Here is a 24,973-nt window from a genome sequence, read left to right as displayed (position 1 = left end):
TGCTGTTGGCCATGCTGATAGTGGTTCTGATGGTAGTTACAGTCCATCAACACCTAGAGGACCACATCTTCATATGATACTTTACAAAGAATGAGCAGATTGGTCCCTACCCTTAGAGGTTTACTGTCCTGAAATTTCAGCTGGAGCCTTACTTTGTGTATTGTTTCCTCCAGCAGTCTCATGAGGTTAGGTAACTTTGCAGTGCTTTTGGTCCTTCGATCCTGGTTCCTGAACCCCTTCCTCCAAGATGCCCTTTGGGTCTTTTTTCCTTTTGGCTTTCCATTGGCTGTTAAAACTTTTCTGTTCCAAAGGATATTTAAGGGTTGGTTTTATTCCATTGCATTGTCTCTGTATTAGTTTTCCAAGTTTCCCTCCTCTCTGGTTGTTACTTGTATTGAGTATTATACATTGTGGTCTTTTTTAAAATCAAGGCATAGATGTTGTGAACCACTTTGGATGTCTGTAAAGAAGTGAGACAGGTTAGATATAATTCAGACATGATGTAGATTTCTTTTTGCTGGGAAAACTCTTTGTGGCTAGGACTTCTTTAGAACTGTGGTGTAGATGGTTGCCTTCCTTCTCACTTAGGATGAATACAGACAAGCAGAAAGGAGCACTGCGATGCCACCCCTTTCTGCCCCGCTGTGGCAACCACATGGTGCCGGCAACAATGCGCTGCAAAAAGGAGCCGCAAAATGTGGCTTCTTTCTGTGCTGCTGCCAAGGTGTCATTATTACCTTGAAGCAGCGTGGTGATGTCTCTTGTGCATTTAGAGGCGGCGCATGAGGCTCATCATCAGTGCACATGCTGTCTGAACACGTGTGCACCCCAAATGGTGCCAGGCCACCGCAAAGTGGTGGTCTGTATTGGGTCTTACTCACTACTGCAACATGAAATATAAGAGAGAGTAGGACAAACTTCTGCTGGCAGTACAAAATGGCTCACAGGACAAGTGGCTTGGAGGATTGGCATCTCTTAAGTCAGGGTAAACAGAGCCAGGTGTACAATGGGGAAAAGGGCTCCTGGGAGGAAGATTAGGGGTTAGGTCCTATCCTAAACATGTTTGCTGTTTGCTCTACAATGAAATAAAGATGAACTAGCTTTTAGATGATAAAAAGTCATGTGAGATGAGATGTTGATGAAACTGTCATTTTATTGTTGTGTAATATGAGAGATACATAAATGTGAAAGTCACATGCATCTTATGACATTCCAGAAGAAAACAGGATTGAAAAAAAAAACCACTTTTTTAAAAAAAATAAATCCTCAAACCATTTTTGTTCATACTGTGCTCTTGTTGTATTACTGCGTAGGACTACACCAGTATAGGACTAAATTGGAAAATTAAGTAGCAAAACCCAGTTCAGATGTTATGGCTACTAGTTTAAATTGTTCTTTTTAAAAAGTGCTCTGTTTTGGGTGAATTTAAGTTAATTGAAGGATTTGTTTCTGAATGGCATTTCTTGCACTACAAATTAAAGTGATTAAAAAGAAGCAACTGACATGGATACTATTTTAACAATGAACTGTTTAAATTCAGTCATTGTTGTTGCAACAAGAGGGTTAGAAAATAGTAATCATAACCAGACTTTAAAAAATAATAACAAACAATCTACTTAAAAAAACAGGAGTATTTTTTTAAAAGTCACCTAGTTTAAACCAATCTGAACCAGCCAACCCTAATTTAAAACAATACTTTCCCTTGTCAAGCTGGTTCTGTCTTTTAGCATGTTAGAATTCAAAGATATAACCATGTTAGTCTGGAAAATCAGTATGCAAAGTTAACTTGTAGCACCTTTGAGAATAAGGTCCAAAACACGCTTTGAGACCGCTTCAACTGCCCTGGCTGAATGCTAGGGAATTCTGGGAACTGTAGTTTTGTGAGACATTTAACCTTCTCTGCCACAACAGACTACAATTCCCAGGATTCCCTAGTACTGAGCCAGGGCAGTTAAAGTGATCTCAAAATGGACTATTTCTGCAGTGTGTTTTGGACCACTAACTGAAAGAAAACGTTGATAACATGAACTTTCATAGACTTCAGACTGCTTCCTAAAGATGCATGTTTGGAGTGGAGATACACAAATAAATGGCTTATATGGGTCTGTCCCTTGGTTCTCCACTCCAAACATGCATCTGAGGAAGTAGGCTGAGATCTGCAAAAGCTCCTGCTAATCAAGCTTTTCTTTCAGTCATTTTCTAAGGTGCTACATGTTCCCTTTGCATTCTGTCTTTTAAAGTGTTTGTTTGGTAATATGTGGTGTTGGAATGATTTATGTGATGTTACTTAGTGTACTAATGCATGGTTTTGCTTTCTTATGTCGGAAGACTTGACAGCAGTGAAATAAACGGAATCGATCTGTAAAGCAAGGCTGGAACTGAGCAGTTGAGCGAGTGATCTGACAAACCACCTTGTTTCCGCAAGAGATGTGTTACTCAGATTCTGAAGAGACAGATCAGATGCAGAGGTTTTATAGGGTTCGGATAAGTCCCATTGGCTCCCTGTATCACCTGACAGTGAATTGCAGAACCTCCTTCTGGGTAATTGTGTTGATAGTAACCAGATAGTTGGGAAAGAGGGCCAGGCGCTCCCTCTTGTGTTGAGGTGGCACAGAGAACAAGGGCACTGTGTCTTGGGTGCCCGGCTCTTTCTTTGCCTTGAATCTTGAGCACCAAAAATGACACAGTTCCAGAAACAAGGCTTCCCATTGCAGATTGTTTTAGAATCTCTCTTTTCTCTTTCAGCTCTTGACACAATGGCTTGGAAAACCTTCCAAAACTTCCTTTGGGTTTGGCCCACTTTTCCTTTTCTGTAAAAAGTCAAAAGGTTTTGTGGTAGTCTGGCTTTTCAGAGACCGCCCTGGCATTCAGAAAGAATTAAATCTTTCAGGTCAGACTTTAAAACAATGAGCCCTTTGTATTATATTTTGACTTATGTCTAAAGTCAGGCCAGCTAGTAAACCAGCCAATGGGAGATGGACAAGCAGATAAAGAATGATTGCACACCGGTCCACTTCTTTTCTTCCTTCCTTCCTCTCTTGCTTCCATGGCTCTGCCATAAAGCATACAAGCTGGTTCTGTTTGGATACTGCCCTTGTGCTTCAGTAAAATGAAAGTCTTCTCTGAATTCATTGCAAAAAAGCCACCTGTTTTCAACATACTTGCTTCCGCTATGCATTTATGAAATAATAATAATAATAATATGTTTAATTTATAGACTGCTATTCCGTAATGATCATAGCGGTGTACAATAAAAGTTGCAGTACAAAATTAGCCCCTACCCACCCCCTCACTCCCTCCAGGCTGGAGGATGACAGTTGGCCGTGGAGGGAGGGCTCTGTCCCTTCAGGGCAGTCCCGATGGTGTTGGACCCGCCCTCTCACTCCCTCCAGGCTGGACGATGACAGCTGGCCATGGAGGGAGGGCTCTGTCCCTTTAGAAAGGGGCCGTTTCTGTAATAAGCTGTTTCGACTTTGATTCTTTTCTTGTAGGTCTGCAACCGAATTTGTTAGGATACGAGTGGCTACCTTTGGAAACTGTTTGGAAACTGCAGCAGGTTCATAATGCTGCAGCCAGACTGCTGACCATGGCTGGTTAAAGGAAACATGTCACTTCCTTGTTCAAACAGCTTCATGAGCTAACTGTTAGTTTCTATACACAATTTAAAGACCTATAAACTCCTATATGGCTTGGACCCAGACTGTCTGAAAGATCTTATTTCCCCATATGAGCCTACCCAAGTCTTAAGATGTCATGGGAGGGCTTTCTCTTGCTGCCACCACCATTTCAGGCTTCTCGGTGGCTGCTTCCTGGACTGTACAATGATCTTTCACGGTAAGCTAGGTTGGCTCCCTTTAAGCTTGCTTTCCACCAGCAGGGAAAGACCCTTTTATTTACTCTGCTTTGGTCAGACCTTACCTGGAATACTGTGTCCAGTTTGGGATACTACAATTGAAGAGGGATGTTGACAAGCTGGAGCGTATCCAGAGGAGGGCGACCAAAATGGTGAAAAGTCTGGAAACGGTGCCCTTTGAAGAGCAGCTTAGGGAGCTGGGGATGTTTAGCCTATATAAGAGAAGGTTAAGAGGTGATATGATAGCCCTGTTTAAATATTTGAAGGGATGTCATATTGAAGCTTGAGCAAGCTTGATTTCTGTTGCTCCAGAGACAAGGACATGGAGCAAGGGATCAAGCTATAGGAAAAGAGATTTGACCTAAACATTAGGAAGAATTTCTTGGTGGTAATAGCTGTTTGACAGTGTAAATGTGTTGCCTTGGGAGAGTAGTGGAGTTGCCTCCTTTAAAGGTTTTTAAAAAGAGTCTGGATGGCCATCTGACTGACGGGTGTGCTTTGATTTTGTCGTATTGCCCGACGGGGGGTTGTACTGGATGGCCCTTGTGGTCTCTTCCAACCTACTCATGCCTTTGACTGTATGATGCAGAATATTTTTTAATTTGAGTTTGTTGCATTCTATTTTTGTCATCATTTTAACAGCCTTTTCAAAACTGTTTTAAATTAATCTTTTAAAATGACTGTTTATTTAATTGTTCTTTTTAAACTTTTGAATCATCCAGTGCTTTAACTGGATTTTGGGTTTTTCTTTTTAACTCATATTGTGATCTGCCTTGGGTCCCATTTTGGAAGAAAGGTAGAATATAAATGTAATGAACAAATAAAATAATTTGAAGTCGAAGGCTTTCATGGCCAGCATCCATAGTTAATAATTAATGTGTAATGAACTAAAAAGTCATCCTGTGATCAGACAGCATCATTTAAAAATATTGTTATTTGTCATTCAGCCAGCCCTCTGTATCCACCAATTTTTTTATCCACAGATTTAAGTATCCACAGCTTGAAAATATTTTTAAAATGTATAAATTCCAAAAAGCAAACCCCGATTTTGCCATTTTATGTAAGGGACACCATTTTACTGCGCAATTCTATTTAATGGGACTTCAGCATCCACAGATTTTGTTATCCAAAAGGGCCCACTGTACAAGTGCTTATGAAAACTACATCATTGAAAGAACATATTCCCATCTCTTTCAGTCAGGAAAGACAGCCTCTTTTAAGATGTCTTCTGTGATGTGTATGTTCATTCATATCTAAGCTCAAAGAAAACATGGTTCCTAGTGCCTTCAGGGGGGAAAAAACTTGGCCTCTGCAAATTTAGATTATTTTCTCTTTTCTTAGACTTTTTGTTTATAATATTAGCAATATATTAAAAGGAGAAAACACACACAAACAAACATAAATGCCACAGATATATATGGTAAATCAATAAATCACAACCTGCTAGTTAACTGGCTGTATTTGGCAAAACAACTAAACTACAATATCCACCCAGCTACAAACCATTAATTATATATTCTTACATAGCTGCAGAGCACATATGGGGTTGTATTTCATATTGGAACCTCTTAATCTATTGAAATTTCTTTAAGCTGTTGTCTCAGGTTCAGTTACTGACAATGCTGTGGCCAGACTGTTGAAAGGCTCTGGTTACACTGCTGCCCTGGCTACTGATCTGTTTTCTGGGCATAATTCCAAGTGATGGTTATGACTTATAAAGCCCAATAGGGCTTGGGTCCAGCCTACTGTTCTGTTCACAGGCTGTTCTCCCATTCAAACTTTCTGGGGCTCTCAGATCTTGCAGATAGACACTACTCTCACTTCAGAGCCATATCTGGTGAAAACTCTAGAAAAGACCTCATTGGCTACCCCCAGGCTGTGGGACTCTTCCAAAGGAGAGTAGGGTGGATATGTTCTCTGATATATAGAAATCATGCACTTTGACACCAGTTTAAGTGCTGTAGCTCCACCTTATGGAATCCTGAGATTTGTAGTTTTATGAGATCTTTTGGCTTCTCTGCCAAAGAGTGCTGGCACCGTACAAAACTACAAATCCTAGGATTCTATAGGGTGAAGCCATGGCAGTTAAAATGGTGTCAAAACCACATTATTTCTACAGTGTAAATGCATGCTCAGACTAACAAAGGTCTTTTTATTCACAAAGGACTTGGGCAATTGACAGGCTGTTGTGAATGGGTTATTTAAAAAAACCGAAATGTTAGGTTTTTAGATATGTGGTTTGAAACTGACACTAGAATTTGTCTTTTAATTTGTTAGCTTTTTGCATTCTTATCTGTATCTGTTTTTAATGTTGTTGTGAGCTGTTTTGAGCTCCAGTTTGGAGAGAACGATGAGATATAAATCAAATAATAAAAAAGCAAGATAGTGGTAGAAAAGTACCATGCCTGAAAGCCCAGAGAGGCATTGTCAGTCAGAGCAGGTACTACTGAACTAAATGGACTAATGATCTGATTCATTACCAGCTAGCTTCCCAAGTTTCTGTTTTTGGTGGGAGAGAGTTATAGCAATTTGGATAGAAGACCAGGGACACTCTGATGTAAAGAGCAGAGAGAACTATAACATAGAGCTTACAGAGCACATTTGGAAAGGCCATTAATGACAGAAGAACCAAAGTATTAGTCTGCTGATTTTATAGAATCCTTGACATTGAGATGAAAGCAGTCCTTGTTTTCTTACTTGTTGAAGAATTTATTGTACCTTCAGGGACTTGCTGTTCTATCAGTATCGTTGACATTACTAGACCTGAGTATGAACAGTTATTTTGAAACTAAGATAATAATAATAATAATAATAATAATAATGATAATAAATTTATATTCCGCTTTTTCACAGGGAATCAAAGCGGATCACAACAGTACAATGACACAGCATACAATTAAAATTACAATTAAAAAGGATAAACTAAGGATCTATAAGTATAGATTGTGCAAATACAGATATTCCAAAATCCAAAAGAAACCAGAATCCAAAACACTTCTGCTCCCAAACTTTTGAATAAGGAATACTCTACCTATAGTAATTTTAAATAAAAATGTTTTGTAACCATTGCCTTTCAATAGTTATGACTGTCATATTATTTTCCTTTTTATATTCTTACTCCCTTCCCTCAGTGTTCAACTTAACCAACAACATCGATGTAGAGAATACAAAAAAGAAGATGGAGACATATCAGAAAGAAAACAAGGAAGTCATTCAGAAAAATAAAATCAAACTGGTTAGTTGCTTAAGCCTGAGTTTTTGTTAAAAATTACATAAACGTTTTAACTTGTGTTTCCTTTTGTCTGGATTATTTGAGTGGCTAGGAATGATTTATGTGCCTTCGAAATTAACTCCAGTTTATGGTGACCCCATCATAAGGTTCTCTGTACAAGATTTATTCAGATGAAGTTTGCCTTTGCCTTCTGCTCAAGTTGTTCAGGGTCACTGACTGGGTTTCTGTGTGGTGTAGTGATCTGAGTAACGGATTAGGGTTCTTGAACCCTGCTCTCAAGAACCCTAATCCATTACTCAGACCACTACACCAGGTTGGCTCTAGGAAAAATTAGATGAGGTGTAATGGCAAAATATTATTTTAAAAACGCAATTCTGTTGAGTGGCCAAAATATTTGGATTGTTAACTTAATAAAAGTTTTCTTTTTTAGTCCTGCCAACTGTTTTCTACATGGAAAACATATCAGAAGGAAACATATTCTTTTAAATGATCTCTGTGATACATATGTTTTCTGAACTGTGCATACCCATGGTGAAATTGTTCCAGAACTAAAGGTTTTGCTGGTAATCCCACCTGCATGGCACATTATGACCTCTTGTATGTGTGTTATGTGCCTTTAAGTTGCCACTCCACTTTTGGTGACCCCATGAGTTTTCATAGGGTTTTCTTAGACAAGGGGTACTCAGAAGTGGGTTTGCCAGTTCCTTCCTCTGAAATAAAGCCTGAAATGTAGGTGATCTCCCAACATAGAACTAACCAGGGATAACTCTGCTTAGCTTCCAAGATCAAATAGGATCAGGTGCTCTTTGGGTACTGAGACCCTATAATATCTTTACATTGCAATGTTGTGCCTCTGTCTTTTCAATAAATATGGGGGGGGGGTCTTGGATGCTCAGAATATGTGAGGAGGAATGGATGTGAATTGAAGTTCACTTCCTGTGATTGCTCAGAATGGCTGATGCTTCCCCCTGCAAACCACTCTAAGCAGATCAATATCATAAAGGAGAGAGTGTAGTTCATGAGCATTTCTTTCCTTGCCCTTGCTGCTTTATAATGTTTGAGACAGAGTTTGGAAATAACACATTAAGGTTTAATGCGTTACCACCAATGCATTGAAATTTGCTGGTTACAGTCTTTCAGTGGTATTTGTTCTAGTTTCTAACTTAAGGAGTGCTGGCAACACTGGTATACTGGTGTAAGGTTAACTGATTGGCTTGTTGGAAAAATGGGTATATTAAATAGCTTTGCTCAATTAGTCTGCTCTTTGGTTGTGTGTGGAGGACCTCTCTATCTCAGTTTCAACAAATGGAGTGAGTAGTCTTGAATTCACCTAGAATATCATACTATACAATCACAGCACTATTATTCCACTTTAACAGCTGTGGCAGCCTCCTGTGGAATCCTGGGATTTGCAGTTTAGGGAGAGGCATTTAGAATTCTGTACCAGATTGCTCTTAGGCCTTACTAAACTACAAATTTCAGAATTCCTCATGAGCCAGCCATAGCAGTTAAAGTGGAATAATAGAGCCAGCATGGCATAATGGTTTCTGTGTTGGACTACAACTCAGGAGATCAGGGTTTGATTCCCCACTCAGTTATAAAACCTCACTGGGTGACCTTGGGCCTTCGGCCGGCCAGCTTACCCATCTCCAAGATATCTCATTATGTACATATATGCAAATATAGGTATTCCAGAATCCAAAATCCAAAACATTTCTGATCCCAAGCATTTTAGATAAGAGAAATTCAACCTGTAGCAGTTAAGGGAGGGAGATTCAACCCATATCACATCTTGCAAGTGATAAAAAGTCACTTCTTTCTTTATACATTTTCAACTGATATTCAAAGAACCTTTATACATTTTAGAAATTCTTCCTGGAGCTAAATACCAATGGTACATTATCTTTTAAATGTTTTTTAAGATCACAACTTAGAGTAAACGTTAATCACGATTGTCACGTATGATCCCACTGCCATCTGTATATATGAATGAAGCTTTCCTGATGTCACCAAAGCTCATGACTGACCTGTCAAATGTTCAGGATATAGACTACTTTCCCAATTTTCCTGCTCCTGAAGTTCCTGTGGCTCTTTCTCAAAGATGTTAAATTTTCTTCATTCTTTCTTAGTCTCGAGAGCAGGAGGAGTTGGAAGAAGCTTTGGAGGTGGAACGCCAGGGGAATGAGCAGAGGCGGCTTTTAATACAAAAGGAGGAGCAAATGCAACAGATGCTGAAAAGGAAGAACAAGCAGGAACTTCTGGATAAATTGGTAAGTAATGAAAGATAAGGACTTCAGTGATCACCTCTCAACACTTGATTTTGAATTGGTCTGATTTCTGTTTCTCCTTGGTTTATAAGGAATCTTGTAGCAAAATGCAAGAGGGAAGGGTCCCATAATCTGCAGAAAAAAGGAAGAGGACCAAATTATTATTGAAAAGAACGCAAGAAATAACACACACCAGCGGCATTACTCAGTTAGTGTCACTCGGTGCAGGTGTCTGGAAAGGGTTGGAGCGGGGTGACGGACTGCAGGACCAGGGTTAAGCAGGGCCAGCTCTGGTTAGTAGATAGATGGGAGACTGCCAATGAATACCAGCTGCTGTAGGCTATATTTCAGAAAAAGGAACTGGCAAAACCACTTCTGAGTATTCCTTGCCTAAGAAAACCCCACGAAATTTGTGGGATTTCCATAAATTGATAGCTGATTTAAAGGCACATGCAAAGGCATAATAATGCTAAACAACAAATTGTACAAATGTTATGAATAATCTGTTGTGGCTCGTGAGCTGCGCCCATAACCCTTGTTGGGACCTATGGAAATGACGCGCAGTGTCCACCACGACCACCTGCAGAGTTCAACCACGTCGACAGGATGCCAAGAAGAAGGAATCTGTGAAGATGTCTTCAACTAATAACGACTCTTACAAGTCTTCACTCTAAACGAGAGCTTTAATCTTCCTTTGCAGTATTTACAACATAGATATACACAGTGTATTTGGACATCCATCTCTAATACACACTATTTACACCAGCCAACAATAACACAACCTCTGAGGCAGCCACATTAACACACAACCATCTCACTGCCTCTCAGTAACAGACACAGCCCACTCTCAGGCACCAACTGTCTCACTCTATCTCTCAGTGACAGTTGAGAACTGACAGTTGGCAGTTGCATCAACATTCCGATGATGCACTTTTTGAATGCTGACACATTAGCTGCCACTGGAACTGTAAATTATCTGCACAACAGCTCCCCCTAGTAGCCACACCAATGTCATTTCCTAACACAATCTTGTGTATCTTTGGGAAAAAACCCTGAATAATCTATGTATATTTACATTCTTATATTTCAAAAATGCAAATAGCCAAAATAAACAAAATGTACATATACAACATATTCCAGAAATGTAAACAGGCAACCTAATAGTACACAAGTATATGACAGTAAACAATCTTGGGAAATGAAGAGGCAGCAGACTTTTTTATTCGTCTGTTTTCTGTGAAGGAGCACAATGATTTTTATACTCTAGTACTGTTGCTTATTTAGCAATGCTTTGTCTTTACATGCACTTGAATTTTTCAGTACATTGCTTTCATTCATATTTATATTGTCCGGCTAATTGGTTTGGAATTGGTTTGATTCTGTTTGTTATCATGTACATCTTTTTTCAATAACAGATTGGTCTTTTTCCTTCTTCCTGTTATTCCTGCCTTATGCCACCAAAGAGAAAGGCCAGAGGATTGGCATTTCAGTGTTCCTTTTCCCCTCAAGATCTCTCTTAGACTTTTGCTGAGACCCTACATTGGGCTTGCGTAGTATGCTTCTCCTTGTGTGGAGTAGACCTTGTTTTGAATGACAAAGGTACAGTTGAACACAACTACCATAAACAGATTGTGCATATTCATTCATGTGTGCATCTGCATACATAATGCACTACATACAGTATGCATTACATACTCCAGTTCCTCAATTTTGAACTGAATGCGGACGTTCCACATCGAACAAAAATGCCCAACTGCTTCTGGTGGGGAACTTACACATATGTGAGACACCAAGAGAATTTTTATCTTATTCTTTTTGCTAGTGGTCAGGCATGATAGGTGTTTTAGTTCAACAACAAACTAGAGAGCTACAGATTCCGCACCTCTACCTTGGTCCATAATTCCACCCCTTCACCCAGGCTGCATCTACTCTGCAGAATTAATGCAGTTTCACACTTTTTATTTGCCATGGCTTAGTGCTATGGAATTCTTGGATTTGTAGCTTTTATGAGATATTTAGCCTACTCTGTCAGAGAGCTGTGGTGCTACAACAAACTACAGATCCCAGGATCCCATAGGATGGATCCATGACAGTAAAAATTGCATTAATTCTGCAGTATGGCAGCAGCCCTAGGGTGGCAAGTTATTCCTATTTTATTCTTCACAAAGGTCTAATTTGCACTGCTGAATTAATTCAGTTTGACACCGCTTTAATTATCATGGCTCAGTGCTATAGAATCCTGGGATTTGTAGTTTGTTGTGGCAGCAGAGTCTCTGACAGAGAAGGCCAAATAGCTCCCAAAACTACATGTCCCAGAATTCTGTAGCACTGAAACATGGAATGGTTTAAACAGTGTCAAACTGCATTATTTCTGCAGTGCAATTTAGACTAAAGATGCTGTTCTATAAGTTAGACTAAGTGTTGCTGAAGCACTGGATATGATCTCTGGTCTGAAGTACAAGTTGCAAACCACTATGCAACACTGGAACAGGAGAATATACTGGGAGCTGTCTTCTACCTTTTCTCCTGCCGCCACTCCGTGTTTGCTAATTGTTACATTCCTTTACAAAGTGTTTAAAACATCAGGAATAAAATCTTCTAGAACATGGCCACATAGCCTGAAAAACTCACAAAAACTATGGATGCCGGCCGTGAAAGCCTTTGACTTCACATTTTAAACCTGTTTTAAAAATATCTGTTTAATCTGTTTAAAATGACACTGTTTTTCCTTTGTACTGTATAGTTTTCATTTCCCATTTATCCAGTCTAACACACTCCTAAGGGTTGTGTTTTAAGAGCATAACAGCTGTGGTCCACATTCTTCTCTTAGTGCACCTGCCCCCCCTAAAAAACTTTTTATTGTTTTGCCTTTATGATCCCGCCCAGTTGTTTATGCATTTTATTTCTGTTCGGTTTCCTTTTTGCTTTTTCTCCTATGGGAAGGTTAAGTACTTGAACCTCTCATGGAGCCCAGAGGGATATCTACTGAAATGGAAAGGAGATTGGTGTGAGCTGATTTAAGAGGTGGTTCTGCTCTTCTGGGGTCTAAACTGAGGGAAGGAGCCTCTCTTGGGAGTGGGAGGTCTGTAGGCCTTTTACTCGATTTCTAATAAGAGAAGGGTGTTTCAGGTTTTTTAAAAAAATATTATTCAGGCATGCCTCCTGTCTTCGATGTTGACCAAACAAAAATAAAAATCTTTCACCTTGCAGTCAGTGGAATTGTAAAATGCTTACAGCCTTGGCTGCCTGCTCAAGATCTGCTTTATTTTTTAATTCATAATTTATTTCAGAGCTTGGAAAAGTTACATTTTTGAACTATATCTCCCAGGATGGGGAGGCATGATCTCAGAAAGTAGTTTTTCCAATGATTGCATTGGATGGAGAACACATTCTTGTTCAGTTGCACAGATCAATAAGTAGCTATCTCCAACTAGGAAGTTTTTGGAAAAATGCAATATTCAACCCCCTTTATAGATTAAAACTCATTTTGTTACTTCAGGAGATTAAATTGAATTACATACAATTTTATTTGGCACAAGGGTATCATATTTCATATACTGAAGGTGCAGTTTACTCAGAATATGATTACAAATTCAACTTTTTTTTTTGCTACAAATATTACTACAGGATCCTGAATTGGAAAGAACGTGTGAACTGTATGGCACCTCCTTGGTTTTGCCAGTTTGAGGAGCAAGCAAAACAACCCAATTAAAACAGAAGAAATTATCAACTTTAGTAAAACAGAGAAAATTATTTTGTCTTTATAGTTCTGCATAATATCAAGTAGACTCAATGCACTCATTCCCATACAAATAACTGAGAGAATGAATCCAAGACCAGGAGTACTAATGATCTGATCTGTTACTATATATAGTCATGCATAAAAGTTTTCCTTTAAAAAAATATTTGGGGGCACTAAATCTGTGAACACCTGAATTTTTTTCTCCTTCTAAAAGAAAATATATTATAATCCACTACTTTCCAATTTTTCCAGGAAAAAAGTCTTCGTGGGGGGTGGGGGAAGGGGAGGAAAGTGGGGGAAGCATGCTCTTTTTCATCCTGATTTTTTTTCTAGTTTTAATTCTGGCTTTTCACATCACTGTTGAGCCAACTGGTCTTTTATGTTCAAAAACCATCTCATGTATTTTATCATTTTATTTATTTACTTCATTTTGGAAATGTCTGCTTTCCTTCCTAGATGCACAAGCTGGTATACAAGTCTGTTGTGAAGATAAAACTCTACCCTGGTTTCTCTTCAAATCTGCATGACATAGTTTAGGTTATATGTTTTACTCATAGAATCATAGATTTGGAAGAGACCACAGGGGCCATCCATCCAGTCCAACCCCAAGATAACTAAATTGGGTCTGTCATACTTCGGCCACATCATGAGGGGAACTGAATCATTAGAAAAGACAGTGATGCTAGGAAATACAAAAGGTGGTAGAAAGAAAGGAAGATCACACACAAGTTGGTTAGATTTGATCAAGGAAGACATGGGCCTGAGACTGCAGGGCCTGAGTAGACAGGTTGGGGACGTGAGGACTTGGAGATGTCTCATCCACAGGGTCGCCATGAGTCAAAGTTGACTTGAGGGCAGCTAACAACAACAGCAAACCAAAAAGAAACCAATGTGACACCTGTCAGGGCTTCAGGGGAAGGAGATTCCATCCTTGGGGTTCTACAGCTGAGGAGGCCCATTCCCATGTCCTTCCCCATCATATTGATCCTATGATGGGACACAGGTATGTGTGTGTGTGGGTGGGTGGGTATTTTGGCAGATATAAATTCTTGGGCAAGCATGAGGTGGCACTCCTTCAAGTACAGTTGGCCCTCTGTATCCATGGATTCTTTATCCATGGATCCAACCATCCATGGCTTGAAAATATTTAAAGATATATAATTTCTCAAAAGCAAACTTTGATTTTGGGATTTTATATAAGGCATACCATTTTACTATGGGACTTGAGCATCCATGGATTTTGGTATCCATGGGAGGTCCTAGAACCAAACCCCAGTGGATACCAAGAGCCTCACTGTACCAAGATCCTAAATCTCTTAGAGCTTTTGAATGTCATCACCATCACCTTGAATTCAGACCAGAAGTGAACTGGCAGCTGGATACACATGCATCTGGTGAAACAGACTGGAGTCCCTGAGAGCTTATTGTGAAATGAATTGGTTAGTCCTAAAGGTGCCACAAGACTCCTTCCTTCTTTTCTCACTGAAATAACACAACACTCTCTCTGAAAATTTCCACTAGGTTTTCCAAGCTGCTTAGCTGGGTGGGAAATTGTATTCAGTCATCAAAAGTGCCATAGTCTGATGCTATATCCACTACACCACCCTGTCAAACCTGACTAGCTCTCTTTTGGCAGGATTTATCTCCTTTCTCTCCCAGTAAATGAGAGAACATGGAATAAGCCCATGCTCTCCTTAAGGTAGGCACACCTTAGACGCAGTCTGACTATGAAGGTCAATTCATAGCAGCTTCACTGCTAAGCTTTGATTTCTTTTAATGGCTTGGGGAGGGGAAGGGAGAGGGGAGGGTTACACTGAGTCACCAAAGTGTTTCCAACTCAGTTTTAAATGCCCTTTTAATTTAGCTGGAGCGAACATTGTTTTGTTACACAGCAGTTGGTTTTACTGGAAATCCATTTTGCCAGATGGCTTGCAAAAAGGAGCAGTTATAAATAATCTTTATAACATGACCAAAATAGGTAATTTAACGACGTTTGGGCACACACCGCTGCTAAACGTATCTAAATATGTTGTTAATGACTAAAAGGTAATGTGAAGGGCAGGAGAAAGAAAGTTCTTGTTTGTGTTTTTCCCCTCCTTCACTTTTTTTCCTGAAGTTTCAATTCACATTTCTCTCTCCCTCAAAAATCAAGATTTTATTTTGTAATGAACATTTTCTAAAATCCCTCTATTTGTGGTAGGAATCTTCCATGATCTTCTAAAATACAGTTTATAATTCTGACATGGAAAAGGTTAAATAGCTTTATGCTGCATATATTTTTGTACATGCAGTTCTGTGCTCTTTTTATTAGTTTTTGCTGATATAATATAAATGTGTTAGGTTCTTTTTAATACGTTAGTTGTGTTTGGTGATATTACAGATATATTTTATCTCACATTTCCAAAGTTCTCAGGGTTTGTTACATGTGATTAAAAACAATGTGCCCAAAATGTATAAAACCTTTAACCTAAAATAAAAAGTAATAGTGGTAAGTGCTCCAAAACACTACTACTACTTCCCAATTTACTGAAACTGATAGGCCTAGAACAGTTACCACATGGTTCAAAGGAAGGACTGTATGCCCATCTCCTGAAAGAGCAGGTCCTTAACACCAGGGTCTGAGTTCATGAGGTTCTACATTCATTTATCTATTCATTTCATTTATATGCTGCCTTTCCCCCAATGTTGGATCCAAGGTGGCTAACAAAAAATGGAATAAAAAGAGATTCCACCTAAATATTTGGAAGAACTTCCTGACAATAAGAGCTGTTCAACAGTGGAAGATGGTGCCTTGAAAAGTGGAGGAGTCTCCTTCTTTGGAGGTTTTTAAATAGAAGGCCATCTGTTGGATGTGCTTTGGTTGTGTATTCTTGCATGGAGTGGATTATTATTATTATAATTTATTTTATTTTTATCTCACCTTTCTCCAAAGTTGGGACCCAACGCGGCTCACATTACACACACACACACACATGTATATACATACATATATATATATACACACACACACACACACACACACACATACATATGTATGCATATACATACACACACACACACACTAAAGCAACACTTTAAAAACAATTAAAATAAAACAGTAAAAAGTTTTAAAACATACAAAATTAAAATATACAATGTTAAAATTAATCTAAACCAACCCCACCATCCCACAATAAAAGCTTAGCCTCCCATGGCAGAGAGTTCCAGAAGGTGGGAGCAGCCTCTGAGAAAGCTCTCTCTCTCAGGTCCTCACTAAGTGAGCCTGGGATGGGACTGAGAGAAAGCCTTCCCCACAGGATCTTAGGGCTCTAGGTGGTTTGTATGGAGAGATACAGTCTCTCAAATAGTCTGGACCTAAGCTGTGTAGGGCTTTATAGGTGATGACCAGCACTTTGAATTCGGCTCAGAAGCAAACCAGTAGCCAGTGAAGCTGTTTTAATACAGAACTTATACGCTCCCTATAACTGGGCCTTGGGGTCTATTCCAACTCTAGGATTTTATGATTTTGAAACACAATTGAAAACCCTAACATTAAAACAGTATAAAATCATTAAAAAAGCATACAGAAGTTAAAATAAAATGCATGCACCTCATAAGACCCCTGCAAGCATAGAAACCCACTTGAACAAAAAGGTATTTGCTGGTTGACAAAAGGAGAGCAGGGAGAGGGCCAGCCTAACCTCTGGAGGAATGAAATTTGAAAGGGATGGGAGCAGCCACTATCACCAAATGAGCCTGTGAACGTGGCAGGACTGAGATAAAGCATTACCTTGTGGATCTTAAAACTGTGGCAAGTTTGAATGTGGGAATCCGTGCACTGCTCTGAAACAGAGGTGAACATAAAATTCAGGTGATCTCTTAAATGGGGAGCTGGTGTGGTGTAGTGGTTTGAATGTTGGATTAGAATTTTGGGAGACCAGGGTTCAGATCCCTGCTTGGCCATAGAAACCCACTGGGTTATCTTGAGGAAGTCACACTCTCTCAGCCTCAGGGAAAGGCAGTGGGAAACCTCTTAACAAATCTTCCACAGAAAGTCCTGTGCTGGAGTTTCCTTTGGGTTGCCATAAATTGGAAATGACTTGAAGGCACACAGCAACAAAAAATCTCAAATGTTAGAAGAGTCTCCTGTGGGTGAAAAGTGGGATATATATTAGATAAGTTTATAGTAGTCTTTGGCCCGTTACAGATGGGCAAAAAGTATGTGTTGCGCACGTACTAGGGTTAGAAAGGGATGTTCTTTCCGGACACCCCTAACCCCTAACCCTAGTATGCACTCGGCGCATACAAAATTTTGACGTCACGGATGCCTAGCGTCCGCACATCTCGTGGCAGAAATGACGCCGCAAGTGCGCCATTGGTGACTTGCGGCACCATTTCCGCACCGCAAGAAGAAGCTGCATTTTGCAGCAGCTTTTTTGTTGCGTCCGGGAATCGCACGGTTTGTCCGCTGCGATTTCCGGACGCAGCAACCAGCGGTGCCAGCAGACCGCTCTTTTGGGCGGTCTGTAAAGTGCCATAGAATCATAGAGACCACAAGGGCCATTCAGTCCAACCCCCTGCCATGCAGGAAATCTAAATCAAAGCATCCCTGACAGATGTCCATCCAGCCTCTGTTTAAAGATCTCTAAGGAAGGAGACTCCACTACACTCCAAGGGAGTGTGTTCCACTGTCGAACAGCCCTTACTGTCAGGAAGTTCCTCCTAATGTTGAGGTGGAATCTCTTTTCCTGGAGTTCGCTTCCATTGTTCCGCGTTCTAGTCTCTGGAGCAGCAGAAAACAATCTTGCTCCCTAATCAATATGACATCCCTTCAAGTATTTAAACAGGGCTATCGTATCACCGCTTAACCTTCTCTTTTCCAAGCTAAACGTCCCCAGCTCCCTAAGAATCCCTAGTCCATTTTGTATTATGGTTTGAACTAGAGGAGATAGTTGGGATTGCAGTGTGTATGTGTGTGCACGCGTACCTTCAAGTCACCTGTCAAATTATGGCGACCCCATAAATTTCATGAATTTCTTAAGCAAAAAATATTCAGAAATAGTTTTGCCAGTTCCTTCCTCTGAAATATAGCCTACATTATCTGTTATTCCTTTGCAGTCTCCTATCAAAATACTAACCAGTGCTGACCCAGCATAGCTTCCAAAATCAGAAAGAATCTGGTGCCTTTAAGATAGTTCTTGCCTTTATCTGAAGTCAACTTTATGAGCTCACTGAGAAGTATTTCTAAGTCAGGAAATGCAGATTTTAGCAGGATCACTGGGAAAGAATGGTATTAAAGCATCTGCAGTTTGGCGTCATACCCTACTGAGATTGCTGTCATCAATCCGAGAATTTAAAGTGACAAATAGTTAGTATATTTGAATACATTTTGGAAGCTGCAGTGTAGTGCTCTCCCACAGTAATATTGCAAAGGCTTCCAAGTGGTAAAACAATCAGCAAGCTGCAGATTTATCAGACAATGTTTTCCAGGCAGACTAAACTAAAGATTTATCTTCTGTTGGCAAATTGTATTGGTAAATGAACTGCAAGGAAAAAAAAACATCTGTGGAATTGCATAATTCTGATCTGTTTCCAAATTTTGCATTGGGGTGAATTTACATTGCATTGTGTTGAGTAGGCCGAGTACAATATCTGGTGCATTTGGATCTTGTCTGCAAGCACCCCCCCTTGCCCATGTCTCTCTACATGGAAATAAGGCTGTCTGACCCCCAAATATGTGTGTAGATTTTTTAATATGTAGGGAGTGTTGGTAGAGGCCTAAATGCCCTAAAAGCACCAGATCTTGGAAGCTAAGCAGGGGCAGCACTGTTTAGTACTTGGATGGGAGATGGTAAATAAATACCAAGTGTTATATGCTATATTTCAGAGGAAGAAACTGGCAAAACCACCTCCGAGGCTTTCTTGCCTAAGAAAACCCTATGAAGTTTATGGGTTTGGCATGTCAGCAGGCGACCTGAAGACACATACAGACATGTTCTAGAAGAGTTTATTCCTGACATTTCACCAGCATCTGTGGCTGGCATCTTCAGAGAAGTTTTTTTTTCCTTGGAGTTCATTTGCCAATACAATTTTCCAACAGATGATAAAACTCTTCTAGAACATGGCCACATAGCCCGAAAAACCCATGGATGCTGGCCAAGAGAGCCTTCGACTTCCCATGCTATGTCTATCTGAAAATCCTCCTAAATTGCAAATAAATAAATAAGTCCGATTCTTCCCCTAATTGCCACAGCATGGTCCTCCTGATTTTTAGGGGTGGTGGTGGTGGCAGCACCCTTTCTCGCCCTGGTCGGTTCTTCCAGGTCACTCTGTTTGAAAAGTGCATCTCTTGTGCTCCGAAAGATAGCAGAATTGCATACATTCTTTTACACCATCACTGCATTTGGCTTCAGTGGCATTAGTTTTCATGTTAGCTTTTTCAAACTTTCAGTGTCAACCCTCTGAACAGCAGCTTGATATCCTCTGTGTCTGTATGCATTAACAATCCTTCTGTTGTTGTCCATTAATAAGATGTTAAGTAATGAACTCACTTTAAGCCACTTTATGACTTTGTATGTACTTGCACATTTTATTTGTTAAAAAGAGATTTGACTGCCGTCCCTGAGAAGAAATTACTAAATGAGAAGATAAATATGTTGTTGGTTGCGGACACAATAGATCCATTGTGTGAGGCAGAAAGTGTATATCACCTCCAAAGGGCCTCAAGTAAAATCTAATAGAGAACCAATTTGAAACTGGATGGAGTTCATTGGTTGAAGGAATGTGTCTTAGATAAACATCTGATCCATGTTAGATGACTTTCTGTACTGCTTGTTTTTGTGATTAAGTTCTAATTATTATTACTTAAAAAAGCATTTTAATACATGTGGCTGTGTTTGGCCTTCTGGAATAAGAGGCTTGTTATATTGTCATTTAATGTGGAATCTATAAAAGTGGCTGTTTGCAGATTTCTCTGATTTATGAGGCTAACGCAGCTTTTTCCTATTACCGAAAGTGATGGTTTTCTGGTAACCCAGGAGTGTCGAGAGCTGTGCCTTTTCCTTCTGAAAGCAACCTTTTGAGATGGTTTGTTGTTCTAGGAATGTACATAAGACTAATGGAGGATAGCTTATGCCATTTAAATATTTGTTGTGTTTTTGTTTGTTCTTTTCAAATCTCACTTACAGGAAAGTTCTCATCTGCCTGCCTCTTTGCTGTTAGCCCAGCACAAAGACCGGTCTGCACAACTAGAAATGCAGCTAGAGATTCCTAAACCCATCAAGCCAGTTGCCTTTTCAACAGGTATCAAAATGGTAAGGCCCAGATGGTTTTCTACAACATAAACAGGTATTTCTGCCAGATATGTCTCCATTTGCATGGTCCCTCCTGTGTTTTCTACTCATGATTGTGGTTGCTGGTATAAAATTGATTTTAAAAGAGTCTCATCAAGTTTCATATAAAAATGCTGTGCTTTTTACTATCTTAGGGAAGTTCAGATCATTTGTTATCAGTTCTTACTTTGTAGGTATTTTTCTCTAATCTCACATGCAAACAAAATAATGCTCAAAATTCTGCAGCACAGACTCCAACCATACATGGATAGAGGAATTCCAGAGGTGCAAGCAGGATTCAGAAAAGGAAGGGGCAGTAGTGACCACATTGCAAACATATGATGGCTAATGGAGTGCACCAAAAAATCTGAAAAAGAATCAATATGTGTTTCATAAACAAAGCATTTGATTGTATAGATCACAAAAAGCTATGGAATGCACTCAAAGACATGGGAGTGTCACTACATCTGATAGTCCTAATGAGGAATCTGTACCAAAGACAAGAGGCCACTGTCAGAACAGAATTCGAGGAAGCAGAGTGGTTCCCAGTAGGAAAAGGGGTCAGGCAAGGCTGCATCCTATCACCTTACTTGTTTAACTTATATGCTGAAAACATCATAAGGAAAGCAGAATTAGAAATAGAAAAAGGAAGAGTGAAGATAGGAGGAAGCAACAGTAACAACCTGATATGTGGACAACAGCATAATATTAGCAGAAGACATTCAGGAATGAGAACAATTAATAAGAAAAGTCAAAGATGAAAGTGCAAAGGCAGGTCTGATGCTGAACATAAAGAAAACAAAAATAATGACCACAGAAGAAACACACAAATTCAATCTAGACAATGAGGAAATTGAAATAGTTAAATACAGTGGAACCTCGCCATAGGTGGGCGCGCCATACGCGGCCTTGAGCATATGCGCTCAAGCCGCGGGGCGGAAGGGGTGGCGCGTCCCATTCAGTTGAATGGGCGCGCGTGCCCGTTGCGCCCCGCACACCTCCGCGCCGCTGTGCACGAGCCCCATTGTTTACAATGGGGCTCGAGCATAGGCGGAAATCGCCATACGCGGCGGGATCCGGAACGGATCCCCCGCGTATGGCGAGGTTCCACTGTAATCCCCATATCTAGGATCAAACATTGACTAGAAGAAGACTAGGAATGGGAAGCACAGCTTTGAAAGGAACTGGAAAAGATACTGAAGAACAAAGACATACAACTGAGCACTAAAGTTAGAATAATTCAGGCCATTGTATTCCAATTACCATGTATGGATGCGAGAGCTGGACAGTGAAGGAGGCAGACAGAAAGAAAATCAACTCATTTGAAATGTGCTGGAGAAGAGTACTTAGGATACCATGGACAGCCAGGAAGACAAACAAATGGGTTCTTGAACAGATCAGACCAGGGCACTCCTAGAAAGTAAAGATGATCAAGTTGAGACTATCGTACTTTGGCCACATCATGAGAAGGCACGGATCACTAGAAAAAACAATAATGCTAGGAAAGATAGAGGGTAGAAGAAAGAGAGGAAAAGCACAAACCAGATGGATAGACTCGATCAGAGGGATTATGGGCAATGGCTTGCAGGATCTGGGTAAGGCAGTGGAAGATAGGGATTCTTGGAGATGTTTCCTCCACAGGGTCACCATGAGCTAGAACCAACTCAAGGGCAGCTAACAACAACAAACAGTTTCTTAGGGTTTGGCAGGGGTGATAAGCTTCTGTTAGCTGAAAATACAAGCAAATACTGAACCTACTGCATTGGAGGAAGAGATCAGGTGGAAAGAGCTCATTCCCACACTGATTTCTTTGGGAAGCTGGGTTTATGAGGATAACTTTCCCTGCATGCCCTTTTTCAATTCTGCTGGGATCAGAGTGTTTGGGGACAGTTCTCCTTCCTACATCTTCCACCCTTCCAGCCTATGTGCTCAGATCCATTGGGATGCAGTAGTAAAATCTGTTCATATCCATTTTGAAGCTATGGACGATAGGGGCAGACCTTGAGCTGTAAAGCTTGCCCATCCCTGCACTACACTGTTGCTTAATATGACATCTAAATACAACTGATGTATATCTTTGTAAAGCTGGTTCAACCGCAAAACAATACATATGTGATGAGGTCATATTCCAGTGTGGCTTTTGATGGGATTAATTCCATTGCCTGTTGTGGCCAGTGTCCTAAAAGTCAGGGTGGGCAAAGTCTGAGGACCATGTGCTCCTGAACCCCCTCCAATATTTTGCAGTTAAAAATAAAATTGGTCAGAAAAGACCTTATATCCCGCAAGGGCATTGATGGAAATTTTGCCACATTTTGGATCTGACACGAGAGGCCTATTTCTTAACTAGAAATATTTAAAGTGATTGTTGTGTTAGTCTGCTTAGTATTAACGAGGCATAAAGAAATTCAGTAGCACTTTTGAGACTCAATAGAAAAAAGACATTTTTAGTATAAACTTTTGATGCATTACAGTCCAGATCAGATGCAAGATGAAGTTGACCACAGTCCATGAGAGTTTATGCTAGAATTGTCTTTTTCCCAGTTAGTCTCAAAGGTGCTTCTGAATTCCTTTATGCCTTCTCCACTAGTAAATGAATGGGTATCACTTCTCGTTTTGGGGAAAATCTCTCCCTGTCCTGGTTTATTGCTGAAAATAGAGTTCTGGGAGAAAATAATAACAATCAGTCAAACTGAGTGAATGAACTGTCTTTGTTAATATATGCTGCTGTGCCTAGTAAAACTATGCTTATTTCCCCAGCCCCACTTGCTTGGTACTGAGGAAGGGAATGAACAGGGCTAACTGTAAGCCAGTCCAGAATTTGTTTTCACTTACACGCTCAGTCCTGGAACATCTATAGTAGAAATCAGGGACAGTGTTTTTGTGCATTTGTGGAGTTCAGCCTGGAACCTCATGCAAATGCATTAGTTGCTGTTCCTGCAATGCCATGATCCAAGTTTTCAAACTACACATCTTCTGTAGACCTTGGGTCCTGTCGCACTACAAAATTACAACATTATGATTCAAGTTCCATCCTATGGAATCCTGAGATTTTCAGTTTTGGGATCTAGAATTATCAACCAATCAACTGTAGTGCCTCATCAAATGATATACTCCAGAATTCCATAGGGTGCAGTCATGGCAGTTAAAGTGGAATCGTAGTGCTATGACTATGCAGTGTCCAATGGCTCCTTGTCTTTGCCATTGTAAAATCCATCTGTCTCCATACCCATTCCTTTCTATTACCATTCCTAGCTGAAGCATCATGAGCCATATCTGACTTGATAATCACCTCTAACCAGTCTGCCAATTTTCTTCTTTTGGTTTTCCCCACTCATTTTCTCTTGCTTCCCATACCTTTCTATACTGACCATGGGTGTTCTGTGTTCCTATGACCCTGCATGTTGATCCTTCACAAGTATGAAATTATACAGTCCGCCCTTGCCTTACGCGGGGATCCGTTCCAGACCCCGCTGTGTAAGGCGAATTTCGCCTATGCTCGAGCCCCATTGGAAACAACGGGGCTTCGGCATGACGGTGCAGCAGCGTGTGGGGCGCCACGGGCGCACACGGCCATTCATTTGAATGGGACGCGCCGCCCCTTGCATCGTACGCGCACCCCATGGCTTGAGCGCATATGCTCAAGACTGCGTAAAGCGCGCCCGCGTATAACGTGGGCACACTGTATTACTTGATAAATGCATATAAAAGGAAATGGTGAGGGGTGCGCCCATAAATTGATTACACAATGTATTCTCTTGAGTTTACCTGGCATGACACTCAGAGAGAGAATCCTTAAGGAACAATTGGAATACCCTAGGAAGAGGCGTCATCTGAAAGTTGTGGAAAGGGGGGAAAAGTTGCAAACAGATTGTATTTTAATATTTTAATTGCGTTAGAAGGTTTTGTGTCATGAATGAAGATAGTGAGAAAAAACACATGTCATTCTGCCATGAAGATAGTGAGAAAAAGCACATGCCATTCTGCTGCATGCACATGAGAAGTTTCGTTGTTTTTAACTGCCCTGAAATCTCACATCAACTTTCAATTATGGTGACCCTATGAATAAGAGGCCTCCCAGTCACCCTATCATCAAGAGCCATGGCTTTCATGATTGAGTCTATTCCTCTATAATGCTGTCTTCCTGTTTTCCTACAACTTTCTAGCTTACCAAACATTATGTGAACATCTAGAAGGCTATGCTATAATTACAAAAGTCAACATGGTTTTCAGAGAAACATGTCATGCCAGACAAACCTGATCTCTTTTTTTGACAAAATTACCAGCTTCTTACATGAAGGGAATGCTGTGGATATAGTATATCTTGATTTCATTAAGGCCTTTGACAAAGTTCCCCATGACATTCTTGAAAACAAGCTTGTAGAATGTGGGCTAGACAAGGCAACTGTTACATGAATTTGTAATTGGTTGACAGGTCAAACTCAAAGGGTGCTCAACAATGGCTCCTTTTCATCCTGGAGAGAAGTGACCAGTGGGGTCTCACAGGGTTCTGTCCTGGGCCTAGTGCTATTTAACATCTTTATCAATAACTTGGAGGACAAAATTGGGGGC

General features: G+C 40.3%; 1 protein-coding gene and 1 long non-coding RNA gene across 4 annotated transcripts in view; one reads left to right on the top strand and one right to left on the bottom strand.

Annotated features, from left to right (window-relative positions):
- Positions 1-24,973, top strand: part of MNAT1 (MNAT1 component of CDK activating kinase) — a 187,023-nt gene that overhangs the window by 62,358 nt on the left and 99,692 nt on the right. For all 3 annotated transcript variants that reach the window (XM_089522769.1, XM_089522768.1, XM_089522770.1), the window contains exons 4-6: positions 6,985-7,088; positions 9,215-9,355; positions 20,261-20,386. In XM_089522769.1, coding sequence (XP_089378895.1) covers positions 6,985-7,088; positions 9,215-9,355; positions 20,261-20,386 — 371 coding nt within the window. The remainder of the gene's footprint in view (positions 1-6,984; positions 7,089-9,214; positions 9,356-20,260; positions 20,387-24,973) is intronic.
- Positions 7,118-10,170, bottom strand: LOC149315221 (uncharacterized). The gene is made up of 2 exons (XR_016281040.1): positions 10,135-10,170; positions 7,118-9,484 (listed from the first exon to the last, which is right to left on the bottom strand). It is a non-coding gene; the product is annotated as an uncharacterized LOC149315221 (long non-coding RNA).

The sequence above is a fragment of the Sceloporus occidentalis genome, unplaced genomic scaffold, assembly GCF_023333645.1.
Source record: "Sceloporus occidentalis isolate IW3139 unplaced genomic scaffold, rSceOcc1.0.p SCAF_4, whole genome shotgun sequence".
NCBI lineage: Eukaryota > Metazoa > Chordata > Lepidosauria > Squamata > Phrynosomatidae > Sceloporus > Sceloporus occidentalis.
The sequence above is the reverse complement of the archived record's forward strand: the minus strand, read 5'-3'. Positions and strand labels throughout refer to the sequence as shown.